The following is a 20,553-nucleotide window of genomic DNA, read 5'->3' as shown; positions in this document are numbered from 1 at the left end:
TTGAGGAAAGTGTGGACCTTTTGTCATAGGTAAAATAGGTTCAGAGTTCTAAGGATTAGGATTCTGGGATTCTGATTCTAGAGTAATTTCAGATTTTAAAAGAGCACAATGTCTGTACGTGTGTGTTTCTCTGCTTCATAACTCATATTTCAGGTTTTCCGTTACATGGTACAATTAACGTCCTAGTCAAAATCTGGACTCAAAAAGGCCTGGAAAATATTTTAGAAACAGTGAATAACTGCTGAAGTTGGTCTGCTGGATGCCCGTAATGTGCAGCATGTATTGTGTATTTATATATGTTTTTTTGTGCGGAGTGCTTAGGGGTTTGTACAGTACTGTAAGGACTCACACTGAGTGGAGGGGCTACTCCAGGTGTCCTCATCTCGGGGGTTGGTCTCGCTGTTGGAGGCTTTGTCCTCTGGCTGTCCCCGTAAACGTCCCTTTGGGACGTTCAGAAATTGCTGGTACTGGAGATGTTTGACCAGTGCAGGAATGCAGGTTTTTCTGCCAAGAAGAATAAGCAGGAGTTTTACGTTAGCGTCAGAGTCGGACTCCCAGTTCTTCGCTGCCGTGCTATCGAATGCAGTGTGGTTAGCAGCGTCCCCTCGTGCGGCCTGCTAGCGGCTCTTTGGAGGGCGGGGCCCTGGCGCTGGACGGCGCTGCTCCTCCTGACATGTACCGGGCTTTGCACCGTTGGTACTGTACGTGATGATTTCTGATGTCACAGGGCCGCTCTAATTTAATGCTGCCAGGCAAGACCCACACACCCAGTGTCCATCACCCGCCGCCACATTTCAACCATCTCCCCTCGTGTGATTTGTCTTCCACCACAGAAATCATGTTTTTTTGGCAGAGAGAGAAAGAAAGAGAGAGGGAGAAAGGGAGCAATAGAAAGAAAGAGATCTTGGCAGCAGTGTTATGAGGATTACAAATGCCCTCTTCCCCAGCCGTGGGCCCGTGCTGGTTCTCACCCACACACTGCCAGATGGCCCAGTTGGCACGGTGGGCACCTCGCCCTTCACCCAACAACCCTCACCCCCTGAACTAGACGCCATGCTTTAACAACACCCCCCCAAGCACCACCACCGATCCCTTTATTTTAATCCCTGCACGTAGCTCTCTGCCCTCCTAATTACCGTATTAAAGCAAACATAATCCTCACGTCTCCTCAGCTGGCGGACGTCCAGCAGGGTGGCGGAGGTCACGAGGTCGCGAGGGTCGGGGCTCAGCTGACCCACCGCCTCCGTTTAAACGCCCTGACAGTCCGGCGTCTCTGTGGACGGCTCCTCGCCTCTGATCGCACGAGCGCTGCTGTTGGAAGTGAAAGGCTCTGGTTGTTACAGGCGACCTCTCACCGCAGGTTCTGAACACTGCGTGATTTAAGAATCACCCCAGCACTGTGAACACACAGCCAATTGCCTGAGCCGGTCCGCGAGCCGGTCCGCGAGCCGGTCCGCTGCTCTGCTTCAGCCAGAGTGTTGTGGAAGCAGGAGTACTAACACTTTAATCAGCCCTGGAAGGGCCAGCACATCAATCATGATGTCAGCGTCGCGCTTTTTGCTTGAGCCCTTTCCCTGTTCTTGTTGTTGTTGTTGTTGTTTTCTTTTTTCAGGGAGTATAAAAACACTTGAAACAATCCATCCTTGTATTTTTTTTTTTTTTTTAATTAAAGCACTTTCAAGAGGAAATGTGAGATTTTTACACTGGCCAGGTAAAGGGACCTGTATAGAGGAGGGTCTCTAGCTCACTCTCATTCTCCCTCTCTTTCACACTCTCTTTCTCTCTCTCTCTCCTTCTGTCTCTCCCTCTCTCTCCCACTTTCTCTGTCTCTCTCTCTCTTTCCCTCACTCCCTCCCTCTCTCTCCCTCCCTCTCTTGTGTTGTTTGCGGAGTGCTCTGCTGCTGGGGTGAGTGGAGTGAGCAGTACTAGAGTGTTCACTGGTGAGTGTTCACTTCCCTGAAGCCTGCCCCACTCATCCAGTAATAACTGAAATCAAAGCAGCAGATGAAACGGCAGGCCCAGCACTGGCTCTACAAACCCTCTCATTTACAAAGCCACTCCGCTAGATTACAAACTATATGGCCTCTGAGACTTTTAGTTGATCAACTTGTAGGCTACCTCCAGAACAAAACTTTTTCATCCGGCGAGTATGTTTGGCACGAGCGCACACACTTTGGCAGGTGGCCATTTGCTGGTCGTTTGTCACTAGCCGTTTCCCACGGTTCCCATGGACTCGATGCTTTGGCGTGTTGTGGCTGCTGCTCGGTGGGATGTGGTGTGGAGGCGTGTGCAGCGGTGTCGGCAGGACCGTGTCTGGTGCCGGTGACCCAGCACCGCCAACACAAGTCTCCCACGGAAGGTGGCACTGGCTATGTATGTGTGTGTGTGTGTGTGTGTGTGTGTGTGTGTGTGTGTGTGTGTGTGTGTGTGTGTGTGTGTGTGTGTGAGAGAGAGAAAGAAAGCACACTTTGATTTGAAAAATTCACAATCTTCCGTCTTCCAGAAGAGAACGAGCCATCAAAGTCACATTCAGCTGTATTTAAAGCTCCATCAGGGTGTTTTTTATAGACCAACGTTACTGGCAAACTAACCGTAAGCTTGCTTGATTTATGCTTGACAATAAAATAGGCCTGCAGTTACTAAAACAGAGATCCGCTCCGGGAAGAAGAATGACTCCCAAATCAGGTTGTAACAAACAAAATCCACCAATTCCTAGTGGACCGTGTGACAGAGACAACACCAAACACCGTGTAGAGTGGGAACACCAAACACAAACACCGTGTAGAGTGGGAACACCAAACACAAACACCGTGTAGAGTGGGAACACCAAACACAAACACCGTGTAGAGTGGGAACACCAAACACCAAACACCGTGTAGAGTGGGAACACCAAACACCGTGTAGAGTGGGAACACCAAACACAAACACCGTGCGGAATGGGCCACGGCTGGCAGCTGCTTGACGGATGGGCTCACGCGGCGACGGTCTCGTGCTGCGACGGTCTCGTGCTGCGACGGTCTCGTGCGGCGACGGTCTCGCACGGTGGCGGTCTCGCACGGTGGCGGTCTTGCTCTCCTGTGTGTATGAATCTCTGAGGAGCCTGGCATGGGCCATTAAGTAGGTCAGGACATTGAGGGCAGAGGGAAGGGGCGGGTCCCTGGACATAATTAGTGGTCGCTAATGAGCATCTCATACATCTCCCTCTTCACCCCTTCCCTCCTCACCCCTCCCCCTCTCCTCCTTCACCCCTCCCTCTTCATCCCTCCTCCTTCACCTCCCCCAGGCTTTCCACAGCCACTGGCTCCGCCTTCTCCTCCTCTGCAGACGTTGTGCAGTGATCTCCCTCCTCCTTGGGAGAGCAGGGCTGTATTTTTAGATGTGACACAGCGCTGGTTAGCGTGTCGCTGCTGACTGGATCCTGCCACTCGTCTGGTGGTGCTGATCGGAGACCCACCAGCGCCACATCCCACCCACAGCTACATCATGCTGCCCTCCCAGAGCGTGCGGAGGAAACGCTTCTGTATCCAGACATGTTTTTAAATTAGATGTCTGCTGCTTTATTAGTTTGTCACTGTTTTCTGTACCTCTTAGTCCTGCCTGCTATGTTTCTCACACTCTCTCTCCCCCTCACTCTCTCTCTCTCTCCCTCACTCTCTCTCTCTCTCTCTGTGCCTTGTCTTATTAATTGAATCTTAAAGTCACCTTGGCCCCATATTGATTTGCATTAGAAGTGTTTCACCCTCTTCAGGGTCACTGTGCTCCTGAAGATCTGGCCACTGGCTGCCTTCTGGCCCCGGAATATTGACCATGTCTCCCGGTATGACCTCAGAGTGGCGGGGCTCACGTGTCCTGGTCGCTCGACACTGGTGAGGTGACCCGTTTGTCCTTTGGGTGCTGGATGGAAAGCTAATAGAAAAGCTGATGAGATGGTAATAGTGGAAGAGGTCAGAAATAGTGTCGGTAGTGTTCTGAGGGTCTGACCCAGGGGCTTGGGATGTCAAAGGTCACGTAGGTGGCTAGAGGGGGAAAAAGATAAATTGCTTCAGAACTTGAAGGTCAGATGAATGTCTGAAGAGTTCAGAGGTCAGGTGTTCAGTAGAAAAGTTTAAAGGACAGGTGGGTAGTTGAAAAGCTCAAAGGTCAGCGAGTAGATGAAGAGTTTAAAGGTCATGGGAATGGCTGAAGTAATCGAAGCACTGAGCTGGATCAGTCGAATGTCTCTGCAGGTTGGGGTCATAGTTCACGAAAAGCCCCCAGATTGAGAGTGCCTGGTGTTGCTGTCATGGACGACGTGAATTCATGAGGTTTGTCCTGGTGGCAGAAGTGAGTTCTGTCATCCACGGACGAGCAGCCCAACGGAAGGAGGTGGTGAAATTTCAGACTCTCCTTAGTCATGATGATGAGCCACCCCGCTCTTTCCCTTGGTCAGGTGGAGCTGGACGCCCCGCCACGGTCCCGCCCGGCACCTCCCGCTTCCTGTTCCGCAGCCGCTCACTTGTTGCTTAGAAACGGCTTCTTATTTTCCTGCCACTTGTTCTGCCCCCCTCCGTTGGGCCTGGGAGAGCCAGTGTGCTTTCACGGCACTAATGAAGCGCCCCAGGTGGCTTAGCCTCCCTAGGGTCTCCCGCCAGCCTGCCCTCTCTGCGGGACTCGCCTCGGCCCCGCGGGACTCCCCTCGGCCCCGTGGGACTCAACTGGGCCCCGCGCCAACCCCTCACTCTCCTCCCCGGCTGCTGGAGGAACGGACACGGACACAATGGCCGCTGACGTTCGTAAGTGGCTTTGGCTCGCGGGACTCGGGGAGCCGTGCCGTGTACGTGTTTTTGGACGAACGGTTTTGAAACATGGTCTGGGATTTCGTGGGAGGATCCCACAGTGCAGGAATTAGTCGAGGTCCATTTGCTGTGAATGTCAGGGCTTATAGTGTGATTAGAAGCCTAGACACAATTTGTAGCTGCGTTTTTTTTAGGGTGATGCGCTAATGAAGTTTAAGGTGTTTTTAGAGATTGTTTCTGTATTAGCACTTCTTGAAGGGGATTGTGCAGACGTTGAAGCTTTTTGTGGAGATTGTACTCACAAATGTGGTCTTGTGTATTGTAGAAGGAGGCCTCTGAAGTCTTCATTGGATCCTCATTCCGTCCTCTCGGGGCTCTTGTGATGACTCTTAACGTTTATTCTTTGTGCACTTGAGCGTGTTGTATCAATGGCTGAAACGTGTGGCGAATGAAGTGAATTGCCAGGTTTCATTCTTTAAACTAATTAGTGATTTTTGATGGCGTACCCTCAAGCTGCCGTGAGCGTCTCTGCTCCTGCGTTCTTTAAAAGGGCTGATTTCTTTACTCCTCTTCCTGTTAGAGCCGATGATGTAATCTGGAGGCATATTCCGCTCCTCCTCCTGAAAATGCCTCTAGATTACATCATCAATAATTTCGCCCTTCTGCTGCGCTTGTGTTGGCCTGTGAAGAGGCGTCTTCTGCAGCACGCGGTCTGTGTTCGCTGCCGAGAAGGCAGAATTTGATGGTGGAGAAGACTGAAACAGGCCCCTTTGTTACATTATTCACAGCGAGCTCCTCCGCTAATGTTTTGAATGTGATGTAGCGGTGTGCAACACTTCTGAGGAGCACGGCTGACATTAGAGAGCAGTCATTTACATGTGGGTCTGCACGCACTCACGCTCGCATGTTAGCGGGCTTGAATGGGAGCTTAAGGTCACGTGGCGGTGCACGTGGCGGTGCGCGTACGAGCACGCGAGGGTTAGGGTGCTACTGACACGTGTGCTGTTTGGGAGTGTCTGCATTTGCGTGTTTTCATCTCATGTGCTGACTGGCTGCATGCGTGTGTGTGTGTTTGTGCGCATGTGTGTTTTCGCGTGTGTGTGCGTACGAGGGTGCGTCTGCAAACTTTGAGCAGATGGCCGTCGTTTTGCTGCTGTTTGTTTTGCATGAGCCAATTTCTTGCTGGAGTCTTTTGGTTCTGAAGCAACAGGACTGGCCATGTGAGGGGGCAGACGAGCTCAACACGCCGACCCCCCCAAGCCCAGCCTTCCCAGGGAGCGGTGAAAGCTCCCAGCACCAATCCAGGCAACTCACAAACAGGCCCCTCCCTCTCAAAACAAATCTTTGGGGATTAAATGGCTATCGGTTGCAGTGCGGAATCTGCTTTGTAATGGCAGCATGACCAGCTGTTAGATAGATGGGCTGTAGTTAGTGGTTAGTGACAACTGCATTTAAATGTCAGCGTAAGCGTGAGCTGTACAATCAGGTGATTTATGGTGCGACCTCACGTGATGGCCAGCCCATCTCTGAGTGGGAAGATGTGGAGAGATGGACAGAGTGGATCTGACCCTGCTTCCTGGGTGGCTTGGTTGGCTCCTGCAGCCATCCCTCAACTTGCTCCTGACCAATCTAGACGTCCGTTTGCCAGAGAGGGCGGAGCTTGTTGTTGGCGCTCTCCTCTAAGCGCCTTGAGCCGTCTTGTGACATCACACTGGTGGCAGTTTGAAAAGATGGCTGGTTCCATGTGGTGAATGAAGCCTCCTGGCTTGGTGGTGTTGGGTTGGGAATTGGTGAACTGTTTGTGAACTAGTGGGTGTAATTGGAGACAACAAACGTTTGAAGAAAACTGGGGTAAAAGGAGTTTAAAAGGGGGAAATATAAAGCACTGACTCCCCCTTCGGACATGACTGAGGCTTCTTGTGCTTCACGACGAGTCTGACCTTCGACTCTGGACTCAAACCGACACTGTGTGAGCTGCGACCCGTTTGCGACGCGCTGGAAAGCTCGGAGGGATCAAAGAGAAGGAAGATGTCTGACGTGGTGCTCTGGGGACCACCTCTCGCTTTAGGACGCATTAAGGACCGGATCGATGGGAAATCCATACGTGCTGACACTTGGCGGCCACCGCAGCAGAGAGGGCGGGGAGTGGGAGGCTCGCGGAAGCGGACGTCTCCCCCCGAGGGCTCGGGCCAGCGCGTCTGTGCAGCCTGGGGGATGAACACCGCCCCCCCGCCCCTGTTCTCAACCATCGATCTCCGCGTGCCGGGAAACCTGTGTGCGTTTTTCCTTTGACGACACTCAGCCCAACAGATGCAGCCTGGAAATAACTCCTGTCCTTGCTCCGTATCCCATGATCCTTTGCCGGCCCGTGCCGACCTCCCCTCCGTGCGCGGCCCGTAGTTCCGGATGACCCCGACGTAGGCGAGGGTTCTGCGCGCGCACGCACGCTCTGCTCGGCGGGGAGGAAGGTTGTGTTTTTCGCATCAGGCGGACCCGGGAGGCCGAGAGCTCTAATAGGCAGCGTCTGTGCGTGTGGCTGCCGGCCTGCAGAGGCGGACTGAGGCCCGACCCGCTCTGCTCCTGCCGCCCCGGCTTTAATAAGCCGTCCTCGCAGCGGGGAAGGCCGCGGAGCGAGTCCTCCGGACGACCGGCACTGCCAGGGCTTTTACATCTTCGTCGTCTTCGCTGACAAGATTGGTCACCTCACAGGGCTTCTCATTCCTCCGCGTTTCCGTGGAGACTGCAGCTTGTGTGCGCGCACATGCGGTTGGCGGTTCGCCACGTGCCCTCGTTAGCGGAGTTCTAATGACTGCGCCCGGATGCCTGGCGACCCTTGTGACCCACATGGCTGGGTACTCATGGGAGGTCATGGTCATGAAAGTAAAGCACAGGACCGCTCCACACGACCACCAACTGGACAAACTGGAAACGACTTCTAGCAGTAAATCCTGGAAATGCTATTATTTAAATGTTTTCATCACAACCATCATTATTATTACTATATTTTCTTTATGCTGTGGCAGTTTGACATGTTCGATATGCAGGTTGCAAACAGAAAAGACAATATTTGCCCTAACTGGACGCATCTTTAATTTGATTACTACCCTTACACTCCCATTAGCGTGAGGTCGAGATGTATTCAGATCACCATGAGTGCTAACGAGACGTTTGTCTGCTGGCGTTCCACGTGACTGAGCTCAGCTCCTTCTCTCCAGTGCTCCTCCTGTAAGATGGTGTTGCCGGTTCATCAGTTTCCAGTTTCTCCACTCTGATGCAGTGACGTGGTTTCCCTGGGTTGTCTTAGTCTGGCTATGAGGTCTGGTTCTATTACTTTGTGCGTAGAGCGTCATTACATTTTTACGTCCGTGTTCTTCAGTTATCTGTACTGATCAATTTCTGATCAATCCATCAGGCCGAATGTTGGCGAAGATTTGTCTGGTTAAGAATTTGTACTTTCACGACAACCATAACACGGACGTCATTCCACTGTGCTATATAACCTGAAGATTGTTGTTATATCTCTGATCTGATCACAGGACTGGGGGGGGATTAATCTCTATAGCTAAGAACTTGTAAAAAATTATATCAGAATGATTTCTTGTGTGTGTATGTGTGTGTGTGTGAGAGAGACATTGTGAGTTTTGCTACAGTGTCTCACTCTTGATTTAGTGTGTGTGTGAGTGTGAGAGAGAGAGAGACATTGTGAGTTTTGCTACAGTGTATCACTCTTGATTTATTGTGTGTGTGTATGTGTATGTGTGTGTGTGTGTGAGAGAGACATTGTGAGTTTTGCTACAGTGTATCACTCTTGATTTATTGTGTGTGTGTGCGTGAGAGAGACATTGTGAGTTTTGCTACAGTGTATCACTCTTGATTTTGCAAGCTGAACTTTATCCTGCTGCTCTACATTGTACTCCTCCCTTTCAGACCCCCTCAGGGAGATTCCTCCACCTGCCTGCCCCCCGCCTCCATCATTCCCTGACCCCTGCCCCCCGCATCGAGTGGCCTGGTCAGTCTCCCTGCTTCTTCAGACATGTTGGTGAATGGTGGCTTTCAGTGCAGCCTGGTCCCGCTGCTCTGCCACCTCCACCCCCCAACCCCACCCCCTCTCCACCCGCCTGGCCTGCCACGTTAATAATTCAGACAGCGGCACTCTGACGATAAACACCGCTGTTTTGTTCCAGCAGTCGGGTTGCTCTGTTTGAACAGCTCTGACAAATAAAGCAAGAAGGGATTTGAGCTCCATCTTGTCTCCTTTGTCTCCTTCTGCTCTCCCTTCGTCTCTCCGCGAGACACGCGCGCGGATGCCCAGACCGAGAGGGCGGCTCTGAGGTTTCAGTCTGATTAAATCCAGCTGAACTTTAAAGGCCTGCCAGAGTCCTGCGCTGCTTTGAATGTCTTGCAGCGGGGTAGAAGGTGCCTTTGAAGTGCGCAGGGTCCCGCAGTCTAGAAAGCAGCACCTGAACCTGAACCACTGCTTGCTGGTCTGTTGTAGCGTCTCTGAAGAAGACTTTGGTGAAGAAGACTTTGGTGTTTAAAATTGGCTGCCGGCGGTGGTTGGTTCACCTATGCTGAAGATGGCAATTTGTGGGGTGGCACTGCTGAAAGGCCAAGCTGCTGTAAACACCAGGTGTGTGTGTGTGTGGTGTGTGTGTGGTGTGTGTGTGGTGTGTGTGTGGTGTGTGTGTGGTGTGTGTGTGTGTGTGTGTGTGTGTGTGTGTGTGTGTGTGTGTGTGTGTGTGTGTGTGTGTGCTTGCAGGTGACCCTGGGAAAGGTGCTTAAAGCCATCGTGGTGATGCGGAGTCTGTTCATTGACCGCACCATCGTCAGGGGATACCACGAAAACATTCACACTGAAGACGGCAAGGTAAGACGCGTACCGCAGAGAGATCTGGGATCAGTCTGCATGCTGCCCACTGCTGACTGGAATCATCATAGAGTGAGGAGGAGGCTGATTCCAGATCAGTACTGCCATCCTGTCATTACTAGATATTTTAGGGCCAGTGTGTCTGTCAGACGTGCTGAAACAAGCCAGTCCAAGCCGAACTTGTAGATCACGAGGAGCTCCTCGGTTAATTGTGGCTGGTGTCGGCGTTAAACGCAGACAAGCAGCAGTTAACCTCTGTGCAGCATGGAGTGAACTGACACAGAAAAGTGCTCAGCTGTGCCTTCAGATCGAGACAGAAAACCTACGGATTTGATCCATCTTTCAGTCCCGCTTAAGACCATTTTAAACCCCAGAACAGCTTTCTACTGCTATGTTTGATTTTATACTTATTTATTTTTCATTTACTCGTAAAGCACCTTTAATTGCCTAGTATACCTAAATGTGCTATAAACAAATCTGCCCTTTCGAGTGTAGGACAATTCTAGGTCTGGGTAGCCGGCCTTAAGGCCTAGTTAACTTTGCCCAGGGGGTTTTAGTGGAGACTCATTACTAAGAGAGTAGTTTGGTTTCATATTGGCCTCGGCATCTGGGTGGCTTGCCCAGAAGCAGGTGGTCTATCAGAGGCCGTCCCCACCCGAGGAGCTGCAGCGCTCTTAAGTATTCCTCTAGCGAGTCCCGCTCAAACCCATTTCCTCTGATCTTTTTCTTTTTTGCACAAGGTCATGTCGTTCTTCCGTGCTCTTCGGATGCTCTTTGGATCTTGTAGCTTAGGTAACTTTATGAAATCCAGGAATTTAGCTATTGACACATCTCTCCACACAGCGATTTAAATAATTCAGATGCGTTCAACGCTTTCTCTCTGCACCAAAGAACACATGAAGGACGTGAGACACCGTACCCCCACCGCATCCAAACGCGGCCGCGTGTCAGGTCCCGCATTGGCATTCCTTTCAGTTTGAATACGACGATGTGCAAGTCTCTTGCTTCCTGTTTCAACACACCGCGGTAACACCGATGTGGGGAAACCATCAAAGCAATGCAGCACCTTGATCGTTCTTAATTATGACAGTGGCATGAGGAACGTGACCTGCTGCCAGACCAAAGCCCTGTCTTCACGTGACCCATTTGCCAGACCAAAGCCTTGTGTTCACGTGACCCTTCTGCCAGACCAAAGCCCTGTGTCCATGTGACCCTTGTGCCAGACCAAAACCTTGTGTTCACGTGACCCTTCTGGCAAACCAAAGCCCTGTGTCAACGTAACCCTGCTGCCAAACCAAGGCTTTCTGTGCACGTGACCATGCTGTCAAGCCAAGGCCCTCTGTGCACGTGACCATGCTGTCAAGCCAAGGCCCTCTGTGCACGTGACCATGCTGTCAAGCCAAGGCCCTCTGTGCACGTGACCATGCTGTCAAGCCAAGGCCTTCTGTGCACGTGACCATGCTGTCAAGCCAAGGCCCTCTGTGCACGTGACCATGCTGTCAAGCCAAGGCTCTGGGTGCTCACGACCCTGCTGCTCTGTCAGATGGCGTGAGAAGCCACACAGCCGTCGCGTGTGCCGAGTGCTCGCACTGGCAACAGGAGGACAGTCACCATACCTTTGTGTGGCCACTGCTGCTTCCTAGAACCATCTACGAAACATCTATGCATGTTTCTTTTTACACTGTGGTTCTGAATATTAGAATTTCTTTTTAATGGACTAACGAAGAAACTTTTTGCCCAGATGATTATAATTCAGTTTGTTCCGGTGTTTTATACGCCGTGCAGCCTAATTTGTTGATCTTATTTAGCTAGCCAGTTTATGCATACTAATTGCCTTGACTCATTTGTGGTGGTCATTATGTATGCATGTTGTGCTTATTAGCACAAGACGGAGAGGCGGAGAAGTAAGAAGGCTGCCTTTATTTACACTTTGGCACTCGGTTTCCTGAGGTACCTTGAAATGGTTCATTTTCTAAAATCTTGACATGTAATCCTAAAACAGCATGGTTAATGAAAGCACAGGGTGAAACTGAACAGCAGTGTCCACGGTACACACCCCGCCTGAAGTGCCTGTCTGGCAGGGCATGGAAGCTCCACTAGAAATGTGGCTAATTTAGCTGGGAATTAATCTGGCTTTGTGATTTACATGGCTCACTAATGATTTACTAATGTGGTTCATGGAGCCTATTAGCTGGTTAATTAACTGATGTTAGAAGTCGCGTAACTAACGGTTTAGTAATGTTACCTTTTGAGATCTGAGCATTGAAACAAACAGTTTGCCTGTACATTTGATTTTTTTCAACTAGATAAAAGGTCTACAAGTTCATTAGCTCTATAGCCTACCTAGAACTAGCCTAGTATCGGTGTATCAGTCAGTGTAGCCTCAGTCCGATGTCAAGTGGGCAAGATCGAACAAGCAGTTTCGTAATAATCAGAAATAAATGATCAACTCCTCTAAACTGTGTTAATTTATCGTTTATCTAAAATGTATTCTTAATGCATAAGTTGAGCTCATAACACTAACGAAACAGATGTCTTTCATTACCGCTCCACCAACACTCATTTCCTAAATAATTATTCTCTCACGAGACATGCTTACATCATCAAAATTCCAGCTCGTTAATGAATGTTATTTGCCTAGTGCAATAACAGACACTATACCTCTTTCTGATTTCAGTGTAGTCTTTCGATTCGGGTTTGGCCCACGATTTGATTTTAGTGAAAAACATTCTACATCCAACTGGCGAGCAGTAGTAGAAGTCGTGTGTTTCATGATCAGGCTGTCCTGCAGATCTGTCCTGCTAGCCAGGACCTGGCGTCAGCGCTGAACCTGCCGGGTCGAGACTCGGTGCCCCCCGTGGGTCCCGGGGCTGTTGTGGCTATGGTGGGTCTCCGGTGGTTCACCTGTTCAAACGGCCTGCTGCTCCCACTACGGCCGTGTGGGACTGCCCGACACTCCCTCCTCTGGCTAGTGCCTGTAGCTTCACGCCGACCAACGCCAAAGTCATTTGAAGACCTTCACAAACTCAAGAACGCACATTTTAACTTGGCACGTGCTTTTAACTTGGGACTTTTTCGTGGGGTTTTATCGACTGTCCGTGTAAACGATGCGCAAATAACGACTGCTCTGTCAGATAAATGAAGCAACGCTTCCCCCTCCTGCTGAAGCGGCCCAAGGCGATGGTCTTTGAGGAGATCTGTTCCTCACGCAGGACTCGTGAAGAAATAGCCGAAGACGTCTATATTCCGAGCAGATTCGCAGACTTTGCGAGGAACTCCTAATCCCTGCCCTGGATGTCACGCCGCAGGTGAGTCGGAGGTGACCTCGGCAGAGGCGGCGAGATGTTGCAGGAGTCCGGGCCACGCATTGATTGGCTTCTGCCAGCACCTCCCACTCTATGCCCCTTTAAGCCAGAGGATCAGGTTCTACTACATGGCCCATTATTCCTGCGTGCGGGACTCCTGGAGAGAGTGGAGCGGGAGAGCCGGGGTGAAAGGGTGAGGGAGAGAGCAAGAATGGATGAGTGAGTGAGGGATGGAGTTAGGAGAAAGAAAATACACTATCAAAGTGAGGCTTCAAAGACCATCTCAGGCGTCTCTTGGGTAATTTGCGATCCGGCATTCTTTTTTACTTCAAAGGGCGTCAGTGTGTCGGAGTGGGCTAGGGGACAGTGGAGGGATGGGATCTGATTTCTTTAATAAACGCTGATACCGGCCGTGTTTGATATTAGATTCAGGGGAACGTTTTGATTTGTTATCGCCTTTGAAACTGTTCTGATGACCTTCACATAACAGGCTGATTAGCACGTGGCCTTTTCTCTCCCCGCCGTATGGCTGAGCCGGCCAGCTCTACAGAGGCATCCGAGCCCTGCCCCAGAAACCTAGTCAATGCTAAGACATCCAAGCATTATTTAATGCAGAAATGTTGGGCATCTTTCTTGTGGGAGAATTGATAGACTTTCTGGTATTTTCATAAATTTAAGGCAATAAACAGGTCACTGGCAAAACAGCAATTACTCTGGTTGCATTCTTGAGATCTTCTCTAGAAAAACTGGAGATATATTGTTTGTTCTCCAGTGTCATAAGTCACTCTACCACTCGTTCAAGTTGCTCTTCTGATATCCATTACTGCCTGATAGTTCAACAGAATGTTCTACACATTGAATGATCTACACGCTGAATAGTCTACACGTAGAATGATCTACACGTAGAATGAGGAGGAACGAGGAAGGTTCCTGCTGTATCTCAGAGGCCTGTTGCAGTTGAGAACTGTAAGGGGGCAGATTGGATGAGCAAGTTCTCTGTCGTGTGGAGACGGCAGGTCTGCCAAACCTCCATCACCCAGCCACTGCGTGGGGCTTCCCTCCATATATCTGTGTCCTGACCTGGATCCAGAAGAGCAGGTGCAACAGTTGGAAGCTGTTTTGTGGCTTCCACAGCCTCGACCTGAGGAACACAGGAGAGCACAGGATCCAAACCAATCAGCTCAGGATCCAAACCAATCAGCTCAGGATCCAAACCAATCGGCTCAGGATCCAAACCGATCGGCTCAGGATCCAAACCAATCGGCTCAGGATCCAAACCAATCACAGTTTCGAACATAAAGCTGAATTTATTTTTTATCTCCTTTTCCCCTTTCAGCTGGATATCTGGTCAAAGTCAAACTACCAAGTATTTCAAAAGGTGAGTGTATGCATGAATCTTAATTATGCATCTTTTAAATATTTTATATGAGGAAAAAACTTCAGTGTTGGTTTGGGGTGCTGTGCTAATCCTCACTTCAGAGTGAATATGGTCATTAGTGAAACACCCTTGTGAAGAAGCCCCAACGTCTGCTGTGATTGGTCAGGGAGGACAGGGTGAGCTTGTGGCTAAGAAAAAGAAGATTTATCCAGTCGAGCTCCCCTGCCGCAGTTTGACTAGGGTGCAGGCGTGAAGGGCTTTAATCAGTCATCTGTGGACTCTTACAGTAGGTCCTAATTAGATCTCCCGCTCTCATCTTCATGGTCGTCACGTTTCTCCCAGACTCACTCGGGCCTGTCCCTCCTTTTATCCCTCACACATCGTTTGTCTTTGTGTTTTTCATTTCGTTTTACCGCAAACCGCTTCCCCCACATTTCTTGGCTCCGCCCCCAAAACGTCTGGGGTGGAGTGTGCCACTCTGCTGCTTTTATCTGCCTTCCTGCCCGAATCTCATTAGACTGGAATTAAAGCGCTGACTGCCTCTGGGCAGATGGAGCTGCCTAACCTGTCGTAGTGCCTCCACCTTTCAGAGAGAGAGAGTGAGAGAGACCCTGTGATAGATTGATGAAGCAACAGTGACTCCGACTTGCGTGGGAGATGAGAGAGCCGAGCGTGATGGGGGGAGACACGAGGCGGAGTGACACGGCGGCTTTGGGGAGACACAGGGCCACTTTACCCCGGGGGGGTGCTTACGCCTCACATCTAGAGGCACTGATCAAAGGCGCGCCCTGTTTATTCCCCCTCCACGCGCTGGCGTTCCAGCGCTAACTCAAACGGGGGCTGTCTTCCACTGAGCCGAGGGCAGGAACCTCTCTCAGCTTCCCCACCCTGCTGTCAGTCAAGACACGAGCCCCGTGGGCCTTCTCCATCACCCCCCCCCCCCCCCCCCACACACACACCCCTCTCAGCTCTGACCACTGCTGTACGCTCGCACACACACACACACACACACACACTCACTCACATATGAACATTGATTCACACACACACACACACACACGAAACACAAAGACTCAGGCATTCACACATGCTCACTCGTACACACACATTAACACACACACTCGCATACACACTCATTCATACACATATACACACACATGCTCATTCACATGCTCGCTCACACACTCATTCTCATAAACACGCTCATTCAGACACATACACTTTCCCTTTCTGTCTCTCTCTCTCTCTCTCTCTCTCTCTCTCTCTCTCTTTTACACACCCACATATGAGAGGGCCTTCCAGAGTATTTTGTGATCATCCGAGTGGTTGGGCTTTGAGTGCAGACCCACGCAGTACGTGATGTAATGCCACTGAGAACAGCACTGGCCTGGTTCAGTTGGCCATCCTCCCTGGCCCCACATACTGGGTGATGACAGGCAAGGAAGACTACTGAAGATCTCTCTAGTTCCCAGCAACAGTAGTTAGTGCTGGGAGATGAGACTTGATGAGAAGATGGTGAGATTTTTGAGAAATTAATTTCTTAGTTTAATCTAAATGTAGGAGACATGAACTGAAAATGAGTTCAGGGTGTGATCAGCTCAGGGTGTGATCAGCTCAGGGTTTGATCAGTTTAGGGTATGATCAGTTTAGGGTTTGATATATATATAATGTCAATTCATTTCCGAATGTATAAAGTCCAGCTACGTCTCCTGTGTCCTGTGTGGATTTCTTTGGAGACCAGACCGTTCAGAACTCATACTGGTGCTTTAAAGGAAATGGAATAAAATTGTACATGTTGTTGTTTTTATGATTTTGCAGTTGCAATGTAACCCCCACCCCCCCACACACACACAAAACAGTGCCTTGGATTATATGAATGTCCCTGATGCACTGACAGTGTCTCTTTGCTCTGCCCCTTTGCCCCGGTCCCTGCCCCAGGTGACTGACCACGCCACCACAGCCCTACTGCACTACCAGCTGCCCCAGATGCCTGACGTGGTGGTACGATCCTTCATGGTGAGATCTTCCCTGGTGGTTTTTTTTTTGTTTGTTTGTGTCCATTGTTTGTGTCCACAATGACGTCCCCTCCCACACTGGCTCAACCCCCCATGTCCCCTCCCACCTTGGCCCTGCCCCCCCATGTCCCCTCCCGCACTGGCTCCACCCCCCATGTCCCCTACCACACTGGCTCCACCCTCCATGTCCCCTCCCGCACTGGCTCCACCCCCCCATGTCCCCTCCCGCACTGGCTCCACCCCCCATGTCCCCTCCCACATTGATTAAACCCCCATGTCCCCTACCACACTGGCTCCGCCCCCCACTGGCCCTGCCCCCTCTCCGGCTCCACCCCTACACTCCTGTGTTCCCACGGTTTCTTTCTTCCCTGCCTATTTTATGCTGCCGCCGCAGTTTTCCCTCACCTGCCATTACATCATCGTGTTCTATGTATAGGTCATTTTATCATTTCTGAATGAGCTGGTCTTAATAGGTCTTAATAGCACATACACATAAAAGTCCAACACTGTAAATCAGACTGACCTTAGTGTTCTAGATGAGAAACCTGAGCAGAACCGCGTGTGGCCGACAGCAGCAGCGGTCTGGAGGCTCTTCTGATGTAAGGGCTGGATCTGAAGATCGTCTGTGTGTTTGTGTACGTGACACCAGGCATCGTGTCTGGTTAGGCTTTAAATAGTCCTCAGTGGCCTGCTGGGAGGAGTGAGGACAGGAGCGATTGATTACACAGCCCCCCCCACCCCCACGTCTTCAATCGATGGCGAGGTCTTCCAATGGCGTGACACTGCAGGGGCTCTCCTCTCGCTTCCTGTGACCCACTGAGCGTGCTCAGCAGGGCCCTTTCAAGCGCATGCCATGTCTCGCACTCACTCGTCTGTTCTTTAGCTGTTAGTGCCGCTGTAGACCTGGACGTGGGTGCACCGGGGGCAGGGACGACCCCTGGGACGACCCCTGGGACGACCCCTGGGACGACCCCTGGGACGACCCCTGGGACGACCCCTGGCTCAGGGTGGTGGGATTGGGGACCTGTCCCGGTTTAACGCCGGTCTGTTTTTCTCGAGTTCATTTTGCCGCACGTTCTCGTGCGTGTCCTGTTCTAGCCATCAGCTTTGTAACTCATGAAGGGCTCGGTAAACACCTCAGGAGCTGACAAGAATGGGCTGAAAACAAGACCACGCAGTGGACCACTGCGGCGTGGAGGGAGCGTGGAGGGAGCGTGGAGGGAGCGTGGAGGGAGCGTGGAGGGAGCGTGGAGGGAGCGTGGAGGGTGCGTGGAGGGTGCGTGGAGGGTGCGTGGAGGGAGCGTGGAGGGAGCGTGGAGGGTGCGTGGAGGGAGCGTGGAGGGAGCGTGGAGGGAGCGTGTAGGGAGCGTGTAGGGAGCGTGTAGGGAGCGTGTAGGGAGCGTGGAGGGAGCGTGGAGGGTGCCTGGAGGGTGCGTGGAGGCAGCGTGGAGGCAGCGTGGAGGCAGCGTGGAGGCAGCGTGGAGGGTGCGTGGAGGGTGCGTGGAGGGAGCGTGGAGGGAGCGTGGAGGGAGCGTGGAGGGTGCGTGGAGGGTGCGCGGAGGGAGCGTGAAGGGGCCCTGACACCTGAAGCATCCTGCTCTGTTTCCACTGCCTCTACTAATCGCACAGGAAATTCTGTACATATTCTTGTAATAACTGCTGGATTTGCAATAAGTGCCCAAAGCTAATATTAGAATGTGAGTTTACACATTCAGAACAGCTGCAGTACTGCTTCCTTGCCTCACAGGCTGTAGTGCCTGCCAGGCTGTATATAGGTCAGTGAACAGGAGGGCCAAGCGTGGAGCCCCTGTGGACGCCTCACCCCAGACCTTCGGGGTTGGATGAGGCGGGACAGACAAGGGCGGGGCCATGCCACACCTGCTCTTGATAGATGGGGCATTCGTCTGTCTGTGTGTGTGTGTGTGTGTGTGTGTGTGTGTGTGTGTGTGTGTGTGTGTGTGTGTGTGTGTGTGTGTGTGTGTGTGTGTGTGTGTGTGTGTGTGTGTGTGTACATGAGCCCCAGGACCACCGGCCCCATGCTGTGTGCTCATACGGTTCACGCCGATGCAGTGAGTCCAGGCGGTCATGTGTAAAGGGTGCGTGTCTGTCTGGCGGGCCGCTGTGTGGAGAGTGCGCTGTTCTGGGATCAGCATTTGACTTTTGTGTGTTACTGGCCAAGCTGAGCTGGGATTACGTTTATAGCCCATGGGACTTTGATCTGCATCTCCGGCATACGGAGCTGGGCCAGGATCCTCCCCTCTCATTAGCCTGTCATTTTAATTTCATTAAATAATACCTGGGGGACCACATTTACATAATGACACTTCACCCTAGCAATTTGTCATCTTGACATGTAACAAGCCCGAATGCTGTACGTATAGGAACATGACTTGGTCAAGTGATCTTAATCTGTCAGTCTATATATGGGACTTTTGCAATGCAGGAATTTTATAAACAGCTTTGTGTGTGAGAGAAAAGTGTGTGTGTGTGTGTGTGTGTGTGTGTGTGTGTGTGTGTGTGTGTGTGTGTGTGTGTGTGTGTGCGCGCGCGTGCGTGCCCACCCATAATTTGTATATAATTATGTCCATGTATTAATAAAAACTAGATTTATTTGTGCGTACACATAGTTGTGTGTGCACACAGTTATATAGTTATATATGTGCACACACGTGTATTTATTTTCAGTTTGTTTTGAGAAGTGGTCCAGCTCTGTTTGATGTTTCCCCTGCAGACGTGGCTGAGGAGTTACATTAAGCTTTTCCAGACGCCATGTCAGCGGTGTGGCAAGTTCCTGCAGGACGGTCTCCCCCCCACCTGGAGGGACTTCCGCACGCTCGAGGCCTTCCACGACACCTGCAGGCAGTGACGTGGGCATGGACCCAGGGCAGCACCCCGCACTACCAGCACCACGCCACTGGGGGCGCCATCCACAGTCTGACCCGAAGGAAACACATATATAAAAACTCAGAGTGATGATGTCCTGTAGACCTATAAATTCAGTAGTCCTGGCCGATACATTCAGTAGCTCTGACCTATGTGTTCAGTAGCCCTGACCTTTACGTTCAGTAGTCCGGGCCTGTGCGTTCAGTAGTCCGGGCCTGTGCGTTCAGGGAACCATACGTTCAGGGAACCATACTGTCTGGGTGCTGTATGCCGTCTCCCCACAGTAAAACACAGTCTGAACTCTGAAAGCTCTTTATCTCCCTTGTTCAGTGGCATTAGTGATCCGAAGGTCTAGAACAGCCTCTATTTAATGGGAGGAGAGACAGCCAGGAGTCTCACTGTCATCATGGAGGTTAACACCATGTGTGTGTGTGAGACACGCTTAAACCTCCAGCTTCTCAAACGTGCGTACATTTGGGGACTTTTATTTTCACATGTTTTGAGTTTCATTCTTAAAATAACATGATATGGTTTATGGTTATAGTTTGTGAGTGTTAACCTCCCAACTAGGTGATGTCATGATTCGTGGATCTTTCTGTGATTCAAATAAAAATGCAGTATATTTCTGTTTCCTAATTTTTATATAATAAAATGCAACATGTTGATGTTTTATTTCTAGTCCTTCGTTTCTAATCGAGGAGTTCAGCAAGAACTCTGTGTAGTGTTTCTAGTGTATCCTCCCCGGTGTGGTGTTCGCATTGTTTCTGTCAGTACCGACATTGTCAGTGTTGTGTGCAGCGTCTAGCCCACAGCTACAGTAGCAGCGTTTGCCTTTCATGCTCTGAGATGTTCATGTTATAACAGCCATAGATTTCCCGGACCGGCACACAGCACCTCAAGACTTGGGCTGACAACTTAAGTGCATCTGTACACCAGGGTGACCTAGAAATGATGCCCCCCCCACACACACACACACACACACACACACTCCCAGTGCCATAAATAATTTAACCAAAGGTGACAAAGTAATGCCTGCTTGTGCGAGCAGTAGGTGAAGACCTGCCGGTTGTTAAGCCCGACTGCCGGGTTCATCCACGCGTCGTGACACGGGTGACCTTACTGTACGCACTGGGCTGAATTATTGATCGTGTTTTTGTTTCCAATCAAGATGTCCGCCTGGGCGACGCCTACTGCTCATCTGCATTAGGATTCAAATCTCCAACCCTCATAACAGCTGTTTGGAGTTCTCCTTTAATGTCCTGCGCCACTTTGAAACCGCCGTTTGGGTGAGAGATTCGTTCTCGTACGGCGGCCACGCTGACGTGCGTAC

The 20,553-nt window shown here is 51.0% G+C and overlaps 1 protein-coding gene across 1 annotated transcript in view; it reads left to right on the top strand.

Moving 5' to 3' along the window:
• The window catches only part of med27 (mediator complex subunit 27), a 45,457-nt gene extending 25,562 nt beyond the window's left edge, over positions 1–19,895 (top strand). The window contains exons 5-8 of the mRNA XM_077004102.1: positions 9,535–9,642; positions 14,284–14,325; positions 16,264–16,341; positions 19,072–19,895. Coding sequence (XP_076860217.1) covers positions 9,535–9,642; positions 14,284–14,325; positions 16,264–16,341; positions 19,072–19,206 — 363 coding nt within the window. The 3' untranslated portion in view covers positions 19,207–19,895. The remainder of the gene's footprint in view (positions 1–9,534; positions 9,643–14,283; positions 14,326–16,263; positions 16,342–19,071) is intronic.
• The last annotated feature ends 658 nt before the right edge of the window (positions 19,896–20,553 follow it).

The sequence above is a fragment of the Brachyhypopomus gauderio genome, chromosome 4, assembly GCF_052324685.1.
Source record: "Brachyhypopomus gauderio isolate BG-103 chromosome 4, BGAUD_0.2, whole genome shotgun sequence".
NCBI classification, from domain to species: Eukaryota; Metazoa; Chordata; class Actinopteri; order Gymnotiformes; family Hypopomidae; genus Brachyhypopomus; species Brachyhypopomus gauderio.
Note: the sequence above shows the minus strand (reverse complement) of the source record. Positions and strands in the feature narration are given on the sequence as shown.